This window comes from Physeter macrocephalus, unplaced genomic scaffold (assembly GCF_002837175.3).
Source record: "Physeter macrocephalus isolate SW-GA unplaced genomic scaffold, ASM283717v5 random_1873, whole genome shotgun sequence".
NCBI lineage: Eukaryota > Metazoa > Chordata > Mammalia > Artiodactyla > Physeteridae > Physeter > Physeter macrocephalus.
Genome location: NW_021147159.1, coordinates 1 through 15,099, shown reverse-complemented (window position 1 = coordinate 15,099; position 15,099 = coordinate 1). Strand labels below are relative to the sequence as shown.

At 50.2% G+C, this 15,099-nt stretch overlaps 1 protein-coding gene across 1 annotated transcript; it reads right to left on the bottom strand.

Moving 5' to 3' along the window:
- Positions 1 to 4,830: 4,830 nt before the first annotated feature.
- NENF (neudesin neurotrophic factor) lies at positions 4,831 to 14,990 on the bottom strand. Its single transcript, XM_024133898.2, has 4 exons — positions 14,799 to 14,990; positions 7,381 to 7,441; positions 6,342 to 6,445; positions 4,831 to 5,390 (listed from the first exon to the last, which is right to left on the bottom strand). Exons 1-4 carry the CDS (start codon positions 14,973 to 14,975, stop codon positions 5,214 to 5,216), a joined length of 519 nt encoding a protein of 172 aa, XP_023989666.1. The 5' UTR covers positions 14,976 to 14,990; the 3' UTR covers positions 4,831 to 5,213.
- Positions 14,991 to 15,099: the final 109 nt, after the last annotated feature.

Below are 15,099 nucleotides of genomic sequence, written 5' to 3'. Positions count from 1 at the left end.
GAAAGCTGGGCAGGGACCCAAACCATCAGGTACGGGCAGGGGTGGGACAGGCTGCACCACAGTGGGTACCCCCATGCACACCTGATCGTAGGCCTCTGGCAGCAGGACTGCAGTCCGGGCAATGCCCTGGGGTAGAGGGGCACGATTCTCCATTGCCCTTGGGACTCTGGGAGAATCTCCAGGGCTTCTGGGGAACCAGAGAGTCTGAGCTATTAGAGGCAGGTTCCATCAGGGCAGCTGGGTTACTGTTCATAGTTCTGGGCTGAGCAGCTAGAGTCCAGGGAGAGGGAAGAGAGAGAGAGAGAGAGAGGGAAAGAGAGGAGAGAGAGCGCACTGTAGCTGGTCACCTTGACTTCTTCAACCCCAGCCTTTTGCCAAGGCCCCAGACCAACAACTAAATGTTTCTTCTCACCTGGGTCCGTGACCCTGCTGGCAAGTCCAAGAAGCCACCAGTCCTTGAGGTGAGGGTGGAATGGAGTGCAAAGCGGGGAAACAAGAAGGTGACACTGCGCGGTATCAGGAGTCTGCTCTCACATACATGCATACTGCATGTGTATTACATGCACGTTACATACACAACCGAGCCTAATCCTAGCGCCAGCCTTGTGAAATGGGTATTTTGACCCCCCCTTTTAAAGGTTAGGAAACTGAGGCTCAGAGAAGCTAAATAACTTCTCCAGGATCATACAGGTAGAACGTCATGAAACCAGGATTCGAACCAGGTCCGTCTGATGCTAAACCCTGTCTCTCTCTACAAGACAAATGTGATTTACTGCTATGTGCCAGGCACCGAGCTAAGTACTGCAAACCAAAAGACGAGACAGCATCTCTTCTCTGAGAATCTAATGAGATCATGTGGGAGGAATGACCGCAGATTGTATTTTCCCAGAATGGTCCATTGCCCCTTGACTCTGGGCGGAACTCCGTGGCTGCCTTGGCGAGTAGAAGTGATGCTGCCTGGTGCCGAGGCCAGGTCATAAAAGGAGGCACAGCCCAGACCTCACGCTGTGAGAAGTGACACGTGGAGAGAGCTGGAGCTCGGGCCGACAGCCAGAGTCATCACTACTCCCTCTCAGAGTTCCTGACACACACAGTCTCTGAGCACGAAGAATAGCTGTTTCACGCCACTAGGTTCTGGGGGTGATTTGTAAGCCATGGTCACTGGAACGAGAGCTTTGTGAACCGTAAAGTGCTATACAAGTGTCAGATGTTATTAGTAAAACTGAGTTTGGCATAAGGGGATTGTGTTAGTGTCTTAGGAAGTAAACTTTGTCTTAACCGGGGTTCTCCCCCAAAGCAGGGACTGAGCAGGGGCTCACATTTTGGAAGTGAGCCACGGGATCGGCCAGTTCAAGGGTGTGTATGGAGCTGATTCCTGCTGTGCCCAGCTGGGGCTCAGCATCTCCTGGGACCCCTGTAGAATGGGCCTCAGGGTGTGGGATTGGTGTACTGGCTCCAGCCCTGTTGGTGGAGGGTTGGTCCGGGGGGTTAAGTCCTTGCACTTGCCATTGGGAATGCCTCAGAATGGCTCAGAGCAGCTCGCATGGCAGAGGAGTCGAGGGAAGAGAGCTGAGCCTGTCACTGAGGGATGACACCACACGTGCTGGGCTGACCGTGAAATGGAGCATAAAAAATGAGCGACACATCGCGGTATCAAGGCAATGTTTACATCTGATGTCCCGGACGGAGGCCTGCAGGGCCAGCCTCTGCCTGCATAATTTCCCCACCGGCCGTAGGGCAGCCTGCCCAGCCTGCCTCTCCAGAGAAGCCTGGGCACCTCCAGGCCTGCTTGAGCGAGACTTCGTGGCCTGGAAGCCTCCAGGAGCTGACAGAGCCCCAGCAGGCCATGCTTTTTGGAGTCTGGGGCTTTGAGAAGCAGCCTTTTGAAGGAAGCCAGTGTAGAGGGTAAGACTGCTTTATTCAGACCCTTGGTTTTTCTCCTGGAAGCTAAGGCGGTGGTGAGCAGACCCCCTTGGAGCAGATGCCTGAAGGACATGAGGTGTCTGAGTCTGGAGGTCACCCGTCCAGGCTGGGACCCGGGCAGGATGCCCTCTGCGCGACCGTACCTCTAGGAGCTGGCTTGCTGGTCAGGCCCCTCTGCCTGCTCTCCTGCTGACCAGTCAGCCCCATCGCTCTCCCCTCTGGGCCGCTCAATACTTAGTGGTGTTATCTTCCAAATGGAGAACGAGGCTCCCTGCTCCCAGGCCTTGTCTCCTGCCTTTAAACCTTTAAGCCTCTTCATCCCTGTTATGGGCAGGGAGCCGGTTCTGTTCCACCTGTCGGGGAGGCCCGGGCAGCTGCCCGCCAGGAGCACAGAGAGGGAGGGGTGAGTACCCCGGCTTCGGGAAACACGAGGCAGGAGGAGCTGGCTGTGCGGCGCCTGGGAGACGGTGGAGGAGATGCACCTTGCAAGAGGAACTTAGATTTGGGGAAGGACTTCATGAATTACACCAATATCAACAACACTCCAATGTGCTGGGCACCTACCTTAGGCCAGAAATTGAGTGTCCCTTCTGAGAGGTTGAACTTGAACCTCTGTGGTTAAGAACCCAGCCCCCAACCACTCTCCCACCGCCTTCCCCTCACCTTCGCTTCTCCTGGGTAAAGGTCATAGCTCCTCTCTTCCTTCTTCATTTCAAGGTGGTGCATGACCTCCCCACTATGCCTGGGGTCCCCCGCTGGGAGGAGGCCTTGCCTCAGCAGCTGGTGAGGCTGGTGCAGCTCTGTCCCTCAGGTCTGCTGAAGGGTTTCCTGGGATGCAGGACTTTCAGTGTAAAACCCAGCAAGTCGGGAAAGGTTGGCCACCCTAGGTGAGTGTCTGTGCTTTCATGTTTGGGGGAGACAATCTCATCAATAGGCAATTGCAGCAAAGCGGGTGAGTGCTAAGCTATAGGGGACCTCAGAGGAAGGCTTCCTGGCAGAGATGCATCCAAGCTGAGTCTTGCAGGGATATAAACCTTTAAAGCAAAGAAGACATGACAAACAAATGTGGGAGAAGGGGTAAATGGGGCAGCAGGCTTTGGGCTCCAGGGATCTCTGTGTTTTTCTTTAGGTCCCATAGACACCAATGATGCAAATCCCGCCGCCAGCCTGCATCCCCCTCCCCTGAGCTGTACCTACCCTGAGTGGAGCCTGTTTGGGGTGCCCAGATTTGTGTGTGCTCTGTCCTGGCAAAGGCTGACTTGGAATCTCGAAATGAGAGACATTCAGAGAAGACCCTTGCTGGGGTGTAGGAAGGTGGTCTTTGAAGTACAGGGCAGGGAACTGGGCAGAATTGCCCCAGAAGTGGGGATCCTAAGACCCTGAGGGAAAAACGTGCTGTGATGGGGGCAAGGGGAGGAGAGGGGAGTGGGGTAGACAGTGGTTCTGGAAAGTTCCCAGGGACCTGAGTTTGGAGACCTTGCCCACCTTGCAGAGACGGGGCTCCAAGGAATGGAATCCTAGCCCATCCATTGCTTGGTGAAGCGGGAAGTGGGTGGCACAAAAGTAAAAGTCATCTCTCGGGGGTTCCCAAGGACTTATAACCATTTGTATTCATTCAGACATCATCTGTTTGGGGGCAAAATGTCCCAGTACAGACTACCTTGGCCACATGAACAACTTCCTGAATTCTAGGCCAAAGAGTCCTTCTGATAAATTCTAGACCCATTCCTCTTGGATGGCCAGCAAGCTCCCTGATTCTGGAGTGGGACCCAGGAGTTCACCATTAGTCTGGACACACCAAAGAGTAAAGCAAAGGTCAAACGTGGTCCTCCGAAAGGATCTGGATGAGTCCTCCCTGCGGTGACTGGTAAGGCGTAAGTGGTGTTTCTCAAAGTACATCTGGGCCCAAGTGTATCACAATCTCCTGGGGAGCTCATTACAAATGCAGTTCCCAGGCCATGTTCTAGAAATACTAAATCATAAGCCCTGGGGGTAGGACATAGGAATCAGCATTTTGAACAGTCACCCTAGGAGATTCTTCTGCTTAAAATTCTTCTATGTAAAAGGTCTCTCTTGGGGGTAGTTGCTATTTGTTTAAATAAAAGACAAAGTTGTATGTCAAATTTATCTCTACTGTAAAATTTCCAGGATTTCTCAACCTTGGCACAATTGACATTTTGGACCAGGTAATTCTCTGCTGTGGGGACTGTCCGGTGCATTGCAGGATGTTTAACAACATCCCCGGGGGACTTCCCTGGTGGTCTGGTGGCTAAGACTCCACGCTCCCAATGCAGGGGGCCCGGGTTCGATCCCTGGTTGGGGAACTAGATCCCACATGCCGAAACTAAAAGAAAGATCCTGCATGCCACAACTAAGATCTGGTGCAGCCAAAATAAATAAATATATTTTTTTAAAAGTCTTTAAAACAAAACAAAAACAACATCACCGGACACTAGATACCAGTAGCATCCTACAGTTTTAACAACCAAAATTTTAAAAATAATAGCTCCAGACATTGCCAAATGTCCCTTAGAGGGAAGAATCCTACCCTCAAAAGGGATTTCCTTATGAAATCTGACCCGAGTCCAGCGTGCTGCATGTGCTTCGCCATCTGTGGAATGACCTCCAGTGCAGGCTCTGCCCACACCGGACCCCGGCCCTCCTCACCACCTTCCAGCTGCAGAAGGGGCTGAAGCCAGTTCACACCATCACTCTCCTGGTTGTGGTGTAACGCCAGGCCCTTTCATAGCTCTCTTTCCCATTCTCCACCCCTCCACCTAATGCACCCCATTTCTGCCACGTCTCTCGGATGCCCCTGCTGCCCGGCCCCCTCACAGGCCGGGGAGCCAGAAAGCAGGCCAGCAGAGACAAGGGGTGCTGATGAGGCTCCAAGGAGAGGGTACGTGTGGAAGAATTCTCCTTTTGTGAAAATAGCAAGTTTATTCTGGTGCTTATTCTAAAGTACACATGGTCATGGTAGAAAACTTGGCAAGTACAGAGCAATATAAAGAAGCAATAAAGGTCACTCGTAATTCCTCTGCCCCCATAGCCCATGTTGACACCAGGAGGTGTCCCCCCTCAGCGACTATTACCTCCCTGGCTGGTGTGCAGGCAGGATACCTAGGTGGGTAGAACACTTGACCAAGGGCAATAAAGGGCATTCAGCGTTCCAGGTTAAACGTCTGCTTTATTCAGATCCGGTGACCAGAGGCCCCAGCAGCCTGTTTTGCAGGAGAGTTTGCATCTGAGTGTCTCCCTGCCTCACCCTCCCAAGAACGGTCTCCTGCAGATCAGAACTCGTCCTTTATGTCAAAATGGGGCTGGTCTTCAGGCTTGAAGTCCAGGTTGGGGCTGCCGTCTTCATTGAGGATTCTTCGGGCTGTGTAGCCAACGATGGGATATTTGGCTTTGTACACTTTGGTGAAGACATCATCCAGGGATTCCAGCTCCTCGGCTGTGAGGCCCGTCTTGGGGAGAAAAGCCCAAGAAATACAGGGGTAGGAATGAGTGACTCATGCTTGCCACCGGCTTCTCGCCAGCCCCTACCCCGACTTTGCTCGCCCCACGCCCCCTAATGCGAGGGAAAAAATGTATCAGAAATCAAATCGTGGACAATTTTTTCGAGCCAGCCCTGTGTGTGCATGTGTGTTGCGGAGGTTACGTGCGGGGGGAGCAGTGGCTGCATCGTGTTTGTGGTCTGACTGATGTAGGAATTAGACTCCAAAGAACCCCCAGCCCGGTCGGCGTCGCGAGGCGCTCTGCGGTCTGCAACCACCTCCTCCTGCGCGATTAAGCCCCCTGCCTCTACACTCCTCCCCTTAAAGACTTACACACCCTTCCCCCCTCTGTAGTTTCTTGATTTGTTTCTGTAATGTTGCAGCTTAAGAGTGTGACTCACCTGAGCACAATGGGGGATGAATGCCAGCCTTTCTGTTGGGATTACTTAGACCCCGAAATGGTTTCTGTTAATGCTATTTTCTCCTTCACGGAAATATGAGCGCGGCGGAGACTCTGCTCATCCACCCTGTTCCTCCCCTGAGCTACCGGGAGTGGCCTGGAAAGCGGGTCTCAGAGACTAACAGCAAAGCTATCAGAGGCTGGGGGGAGGCAGGTGCAGACTGTCAGGGGGATGGGGCAGCCAGGGCAGGCTGGAGCCAAACTCTGAAGATCAACTGAGTTTCATCTCAAGTTCACAAGAGTTCACACTTGACTCTGCAGGCAGTGGGGAGCCCTGGAAGGTTTTTGAGCAGGAGGGGCACAGGAAGATATCTACTTTAAGAAAACAACTGGCTACCTCTGGAACAGTAAACAGTCTAGTTAGGAAGCTTTGCTACTGCCCAGAGGTGGGGCGTGGGGAAGAAAAAAGGCTATGGCCAAGGAGGTGGGACACTTTGACAGAGGCTCATTATCTGGCTCACAGTGTCGTGGGTGAGGTCTGCAGGGTCCAGGGACATCTTGGCCACCCCTCTGGTGGAGTCCTTTCCGGTCAAGGCGTTGTAGGGGGCTCCTCGTCCATAAAACTCTGTAGTGGGGAGGAAGGAAGAAGATGTGAGCGGATGTGCACAGAGCAGCCAGGAGCCTGTACACGGCAGGGGGCGGGGCTTCTGAGACCCCACCCCACCCAATCCTGCAAAGGCTTGGCTGAGGAGAGGGACATCAGTGAGGACGGGAAGTCCAATAAGCGGCCCCCCAGCCTTCCCACTGGATTCCGCTAATTCAGAATATGGAATAAGTCACACATGCTGGGCTGAGAGGTGATTTTTTTTTTTAATACAGAATGAAAATAATCCCTTGAAAATATTTAAAATGTAAATAAGAGGGACTTCCTACTGGTGGTGCAGTAGATAAGACCCCACACTCCCAATGCAGGGGTCCCAGGTTCCATCCCTGGTCAGAGGACTAGATGCCACATGCATGTTGCAACTAAGAGTTCACATGCCGCAGGCGAACCACAACTAAGGAGCCCACCTGCCGCAACTAAGACCCAGTACAACCAAATAAATAAATATTTTTTAAAAATGTAAACAAGAAAAATGTTCTGTCTTCCTAAATGTCCATGGAAGCCAAGTCTACTTCCATACATCTTTTGTTTGGTATCAAATAAACAATGAACCATTACAAGACTACTTCCATGAGATCAGTTGTAGTTTCCATTAGGGAAAACATGAGATGGCATTAAAATGTCCTATAATGTTCTATGATCATGACTCTTGGCTAAGTAATACTTTTCCTCTCACTGCTTTATCTAGGGTAAATCATCCAGTTTGACTTTGAGTCTATAGGCAACATGACATCATTAGAAAAACACTGTTGAAGTACCTCCCTGACAAAGACTGTGAACTCATTCGGCGGGGGAAAGGACCTGCCCAGCATTCCCTCCCTTCTCTCACACCTCCAGCACCCACTCAGGCTGCCACGCTCCCCAGAGGTAAGGATTCACAAAGCCAAGCCACTTACCCTTTCCAGAAGTGACATCGAACACCACTCCTTTGACTGCCATGTAGATGGGCTGATCTTCCTAGGAAGCAGGAGAGAAGCTGTGAAGAGGAGACAAAGAGCCCAGCTCCGCCAGTTCAAGTGAGTAAAATCTCTTCCCATCACAGCCGGTGCAGAGGGCGGCGGGTGAAGTTACAAGCCGGTCCTCAGGGAGCTCGCCCCACCTGCGCAATGTCATGCCCACTTACATAAACCTGGGAAAGTCACGAAGCATCATGACAAGCCTATGGCAATACCTTTCCCAGGAACGGAAGCAACTCCATACAGATAAAAATTCAAAAGGATATTAAATGAATTACTTAAATCACTCCATGGGACTTCCCCGGAGGTCCAGTGATTAAGACTCCACGCTCCCAATGCAGGGGGCATGGGTTCGATCCCTGTCTGGGGAACTAAGATCCCGCATGCCACATGGCATGGCCAGGAAAAAATAAAAAATTAAATCAATCCAAATTTCATCTTCATCAATGTACATACATGGAGGTAATCAGTGTAAATGATCTATTTTATATCAATATTTTGCTTCCTACAGGTAATATTAGTTCATACAAACATTTTCATGTATTGAAATAACCAAAACAGCTGTCACTTAAACAGTTCTATCTTATTTTAGTGATACCGTGTACCTGTTTGTGTAGCTATTCTATTCTGGATCATTTCCAATTCCTGAGAACTATAAATGGCAGCATTACAAATATCTTTCTACAAGTTACTTTCTAATTTGTTGAGTTATCTCCTTGAGGCCTATTTCAATATATCGAATATAAGTAGATGAACAACATAATCACTTCTTATATTTTACCAGTTTGTCCTTCAAAAAGCCATTTATGGTGCTAGAAATATACAAGCAATACTGTTTCCTTGCAGTTCCTTGGCTTTTACACTTTATTTTTTGCTATATTCATGGGTATACAAAAGGAAAAGATAGAAAAAAATGTAATTCCCAAGCGACAGATAAGGACTCTGGAGGAATTTTAAGTTAAAATCAGAAGGGGCCTTGAAGATAATCTAACTAACACCTTCGTTTTGCGAATGCACCTTCATCGTCCAGGCCTGGGGAGATTATGAGACCTACACAGAGTCACAGAGCAAATCAGAGGGAAAGCAGTTTCTGGAATCTGGAGCCCAGGAATCCCTGGCTCAGTCCCCTCTCTGGCCTGCCCCACCAGAGGGCACACAGCACGAGGACAGTGCACTTGCCTGGGACCAGGAGAGGGTGGGCGTCCTGGGAAATTCATTCAAAAGACCCAGGGTCACGAAGAAAGACACAGGGAGTGAGTGGGTTGGAGGTACCCAGATGTTAGGGAACCAGGGGAGTCACCTGCATCAGTGAGGCAGGGCCTTTATCTTTCCTCTGGGTCTTGGGCTTGCTTGGCCATCTGGCCTTCCTCCCTGCCTGTGGCCAAGCAGGGCCAGGAGAGAGTGCCACGTGAGCTACCATGACAAAGGGATACCAGAGCAGTGCAGCAGAGGAAGGAGGGCCTCTTCCACACCTGGGAGAGCCCCGGAGCCTGGGTGCAGGCAGGAAGGCGGGAACTCCTGGGCCTCCAGCACCCTCAGACCCTGCAACAGAGGCTGGGGACAGAGCAGAAGTTCCTCACCGGTGACTCTTCTTGAAAAAGAGAGAAACTACTACAGATGTTTTCTTCTGCAGAAATACCTGGGCCCTCCAATGGTCTAAGGCCATGTTTTTCTAACTGCAGTTGGCATTGGTAACATATTAGTGGGTCATGGAATCAATTTAGTGATTTATCAACAGGCTTAAAAAAAATGAAATAGGAAAAACAAAGTTCAAAATAGAGCAGAAACTAGAAAACATCAGAGTGCTTCACACATAGTAAGAATGAGCATAGTTTCATGGCACTTTTGTTTCAGTTGTGTGTGTGTGTACACCAGGGTAGGATGCAAAATACATTCCTTAACACAGCCAAAACGTCTGCAAGCTGTCATTTTATTGTATAATTAGAGAGGGTGGTTTCACCTCTTTACTCACCTGCCTCTATCCAACAGCCTTCACTGTCTGTATATTCTTTATTGTCTGTCCAGAATGATTCTTTCAGAAGAAGTACAAGTCCTACTCTTCACTATTAAGTTTTAGAAAAGCAGAAAACAAATGTCACCCCATCCCCCCTTAGTACAGATTCCAGGGAGAGCTGGTGAGTGAGCACAGACAAATTCCATTTACAAAGAATAACCCTAAAGCCTAGAGGGGCCTTGGGCAAGCTCAGGGTCCAGGGTTGCCCTAAATAAACTCAGAAGGTAAACATTTCTGGTCATGCTTGCACTCTGATAGCTTCCTCTTAGCTGAACCAATATACCCCTGAACAGGTCACTGCCTGGAGTGATGGAAAGGGAGGCTCTTGGTGGTTCATTTCATTTGTACAAACCGGAGAAAGCACAGCCTAGTCCACCTCTTTTACTCACTAGCTGTGTAACCTTGGGCAAGTTACTCAACCGCCCTATGGCTCCTTCCTCACCTGAAAAATGAGATGATGATAATAGCTCCTTCCTCACGGGTCATCATTAAATGATTTAATGCTTTAAAGTGGTTAGGACAGTGCTTGGCAGAGTTGGCTCTATATTAAGTGTTTGTTAAATACAGACATCTGGTCCCAGGCCCAGAAGTCATGCTGCGGGTATGGGGGCAGGCGGCCCTCCCCTCCCTGCATTTGGTATCCTATGGTGCAAGTAAGGCAGAAAACATATTTTCTGAGGATAGCAAAAGTCAGTTTTGCCCTTGGAGGGTGGAGGATGACATTCGCTCAGGACCAAAGAGAGTCCTGAAGTCACCCCAGCCGCCCTGCCCCAAAGCTAACTGCTTCAGGACATCTGCTTTCCTTAATAAACCAATCCTCCCCCGCCTTTTTCCTCCATCACTAAGGCAGGGGAAAATAACATTCACGTGTCATTGACTCGTCTCCGTTGGGGAAAATTCTGCAGAGTCCAGCGTCTGACATACAGGTTAGAACGCCAGCAGCAAAGAAGGTATATATACACCTCTCACCCCCAGTCCTGCCACACATTTATTTCCCGAGGAAGAACGATGACCAAACTCATGAATGGCTTGTGATTTATGCTGCTTTTCTATTCTAAAAGCTCGATGTGAGGGTAAGTCATACAAGAATATTATTTTGATCATGTTGCCTGGGCTGGGCCCTCAGCCACTCATGCTGGTTACTAGAGGCCTATAATTCAGGACAATTAATATATTTCAGGTGTGATCAAAGGGAGGGCAGAGAAATTCATATTTACTGAGATTCTACTGTGCTAGGTTCTCTCCATATGTTATACATGTTTACTTATACTAACGTATGTCACTTAGGCCAATTTTACAATGACCTTCTGAAAAAGGTATTACTATACCTGTTTTGTAGATGGAGAAACTGAGGCTTAGAGTTTAAATAACTTGCCAACAGTTTCTCTGCTGGTAAATAAATAGTCAGAATTCAGACTCACACCTGTTTGATTCTAAAGCCCTTCCTGCGACATTCATCCTTGTCGAAAACTTGAACGCCAATCTTTGACCTATAATTTGTAAACAGTGAAGCCCTGCTAAAAGAACAGCTGATGTAACAGGGCGAAAGCTGCCAGTGAAAGCGTGTGATCAATATCTCTAGTTATAAGGGCCGCTGAAGAAATCAGGGATCACAGGAAGGCCCTCTGGACACATGTGACCTTTCTCAACCTACGTTCATTTTTGTTCAACATGCTTACTCTGTGATCTATGTGTTATCTACAGGAAAGGTCCCTAAAATGACCTCCTCTTTGCAAGCCTTACTAGGATTACTGGGAGAATGGGCTTTGAAGAGGCACCGGGGAGGCCGGATTTCAGCAGGTATTCAAGAGGACTAATTCATGCTGGAAGCACATGTGTAGCTATCTTCACGCTCCCATGTGGGAATGATTCAGGGAGCCACACTGCAGATCACTCTGACAACCTAAACTGCCCTAAAGGGATAAAGTAGCACAGGGCCTCGTGCAGTAGATCCAGAACACAGTAGGTTCTGTGAAAGACACCAGCAGCCGGGACCCCTGTCTTTTCGTGATTTCCAATCTGAAGCGTCCACTGAAGATACTATGCAGCTTGCTGCAGGGGTGCCTGAGCTCTCACCACAAACCAGGCAGCAGAATGTGGAACAGGTGGGTCTGCCTTGGCTCTCGTCCAAAAGGATTATAACAGAAATGAGAATTCATAGCTAGTTGTTTCAGAATGACTTGTTATACAAGGTCCACAATCCCATAGCAGAAACCCTTGGCGGTCAGATGTGTTTTGGAATTCAGAATTTGTCAGATTTTAGAAAGGTGTTATGGGGCACATGCCAGAACACCTACCGGGGTCTGAGGCAGCACCCCATCGTCATCTATATCAATATTTCCACAGTAAAGCATAAACATGAATATTCACACTAAGTAGGATAAATAAAGACTATAAATAGACTCACATAGCTCCAACAAGATACCATCACCAAAGGAGTTCAGATCAGGCAGGGTTTTGCTGTCAAATGACGTAAAAAAAAACCAAAAAAAAACTTCTGGGACTTCCCTGGTGGTCTTCTGCTTTTCAGAGCTTATTTGATTTCTGAATTGCATAAGAGGATTATGGGCCTGTTATAGTGCCTCTTGTTTGTATCTTTAATAATAAGCTAATAAAAATAATAGCAGCTAAGATTGATTAAGGCTTACTATGCTAAGACTACACTAGCTCTACTATGCTATGCACTTTGCATATCGCCATCTCATTTAATCCTCACAAAACCCCCACATAGAGTAGGAACTCTTATCCTGTAGCTACTATCATGGTCAGTTTTATGTGTCAATTTGGATAGGCGACAGTATCCAGTTATTCAGCACGTATCTAGGTATTGCTGTGGAGGTATTTTGTAGATGTGATTAACATCTACAATCAGTTGACTTTGTGTAAAGGAGATTATCCTGGATAATCTAGGTGAGCCATCAGTTGAAAGGCCTTAAGAACAGAATTGAGGTTTCCCTGAGAAAGAAGAAATTCCACCTGTGGGCTGCAGCATTGCTCCTGCTAAGGGTTTCCGGCCTACCCTTCCTGGCAGCCTGCCCTATGCATTTCAGACTTACCTAGCCAGCCTGCATGATCACATAAACCAATTCTTGCAATAAAAACATACCTATATATATATATTTTTTTTCACTGGTTCTGTTTCTGGTGGAACCCTGATTGATAACAAGTACCACAGATGATAAAAGAAAATTGAGACTCCAAGAGGTTTAGCTATTTGCCCAAAGGGACTCAAACCCAGATATGATTCAAAGGTATAATGCTCTAACTATACTATTTGTATAATGTATTATACAAACGGTAACACTTCTGAGAGTGAAAGGTGGTGCTATTAATAATTATCCCAGGACAATAGGCATAAACCAGAACCATCTAGGGCAAACCTCAGCACAGGGCAGCTCTAACCAGCTGCGCTTAACTGCCTCTCTCCTCTCTTACTCTCTCTGCCTGCAGACATCCTCTGGGCGCCACACCCCAACCAATTTTTTCCTTAACCTGCTTCCATCTCAAGCCTCCCTCTCTCCTTCCGGCAGTTGAGTATCAATCAATAATATCAGCATAAAGAAACCAAGGGTCTTTTCTCAGTCCTCATCCTGAACCCTGGGCATGGTTGCTGCATGCAGTCTCCACTAGCAATTCTCTCTTCCCTTGGACTCTGTGCTGGGGGTCCCCAAGATCACCCCCACATTTGGAGATTCACAAGGACTCATAGAACTTAGCATATAATTGTACTCAGAGCTATGATTTGTTACAGTGATGCAGTAAGTGTCATAGGGGAAAGAACACAGGTGGAGTCTAGAGGAATTTATCTACCTGTGGACTTCCTCACACTGTCTGCCTCCCATGAGGGGCCACACAGAGCACATTCTTTCCCCAGCAACAAAATGCAGCAACACGTGGGCAATGTTTTTGCCCAGGGAAGCCCATGAGAGACTCAGAGCCCAACGTTTTTACTGGGGACTGGCCATGCAGGCCGCCTCTGCCTAGCAGTGTTCAACATGAATGCACAGTTTGTACGAAGAGCCCAGACTGAGCCACCTTTATCTGTTAGGGAAATGCAGAACACCCTGGAAATCCAGACATCAGCCAAGGCCTTTCTAAGGACTGCGGGCCTGTTATGTTAACTCTTTTCTGCACAGGTTCCCTGACCCGGTACCATCTGGTTCCCTGCTGCTCCAAAAGATGGTGTCCCTTAACATCCAGTCACATACCTGTCTCCCTCCTTCTGTGTTCTCAATGACTCAGTCTTCTAACCAACCTCTCTTTACAGTGATGCCCAAACTAGCACCACTGCCTAAGGGCCAGGTTTCTAAATCCCCCTGGAGAAACTAGTCCAGCTAAGGCTACTTAACTTGGGGGTTAGGGAGCCCACACCAGAGGGTTTTAACATCAGAATATTAGGTTCCTTCCTTGTTCTACCACGAACTGGTGGCATGCCTCAGTTTCCTCACCTGTAAAAGCAGGAGGTTGATTCCTATCAACTCTGAAATGCTGTAGTTCCCTGATTTCCCCACCAAACTGTTCCCCCCACCTCCTGATCTAATATCAGCTCCATGGCCCTTCCCATGTGCAGCATCCTGTTCCCACACTCCACGGCCATCACACTGGGCCCCAACAACCAGAATGGTCAGATGGCTGTGAGGAATATCCTAGACACGTCCAGACTGCTGACCGATGTGGACCGAAGTGGGTGCGTCTGGGGGTGGGGGTCGTCTTTGTCTCTAACCTCCGATCTCCCCCACTGCCCTCTCCCCCACCTCTGGCTCAGCCTCAAGAGCACAGCCATTAAGAGCCAGTGTGAGGAGTCGGCTGCAGAGGGGCCCGGTAAATGAGGAAGGCAAAGTGCAGGGAAAGTTTGGATCAACCCTGGACCTGCCCCCATTCCCGCCTAACCCAGGGAGCAGGCCTTACTTCCCTCTCTCCCTCTCCCGCCACTCCCCCCAGGGGCAGGCAGAAGTGTGTGCCCGCAGCTGATGCTTACACTGAAAGCAAAAAAGTTCTGAGGTTCGTGTACAGACCGCCAGCCAAAATGCGTCTCTAGGAAACAGCTCGCGGGAAGAGAGGGAGAAGCGCGGGGTGGGGTGCTCTGGCTGGGGAAGGGGGAAGCAGGGAGCCCTGAGTGCTGGGGACTGACCCCCCTGTCCCCAGGCGGCGATCCAGGCCTGGAGAGAGGAGCCCGGCAGGCTTCGCGCCCAGATCGGAGCCGGGCCTCCGGGAGGGGGCGCCCGCCGAGGCCCGCGCCTCTCCCCGAGGCCTCCCCTCGGCGCCGCGGCTTCCCGGGCTCCCCGCCTCCCTCTCTGCGAGGCCGGAGTCGGCCCGGTCCCTGGGCCCGCGCTTCCCCGCTCACCTCCTCCCCGCCGTAGCGGGCCAGCTCCTCCTCCGTGAAGAGCCGCACCGGGGGACCCCGCTCGGCAGGGCGCGGCGCCTGCCCGGCCCCGGCTGCGAGGAGCCCCGCGGCCAGCGCCAGGACCAGGGCTAGCGCGGCCAGCCCCCGCCGCCGCCGCCCGGGCGTGGGGCCCGCCATGGTGAGCGCACCGAATCGGGCCTGGGGCGGCCCCGAAACCCCACCCCGCGCGCGCCCGCCCGGAGGCCCCGGGGCCGGGAGCCAGGAGCCGGACTCCGCGCCTTCCACGCGCTGCGGGGCGCGC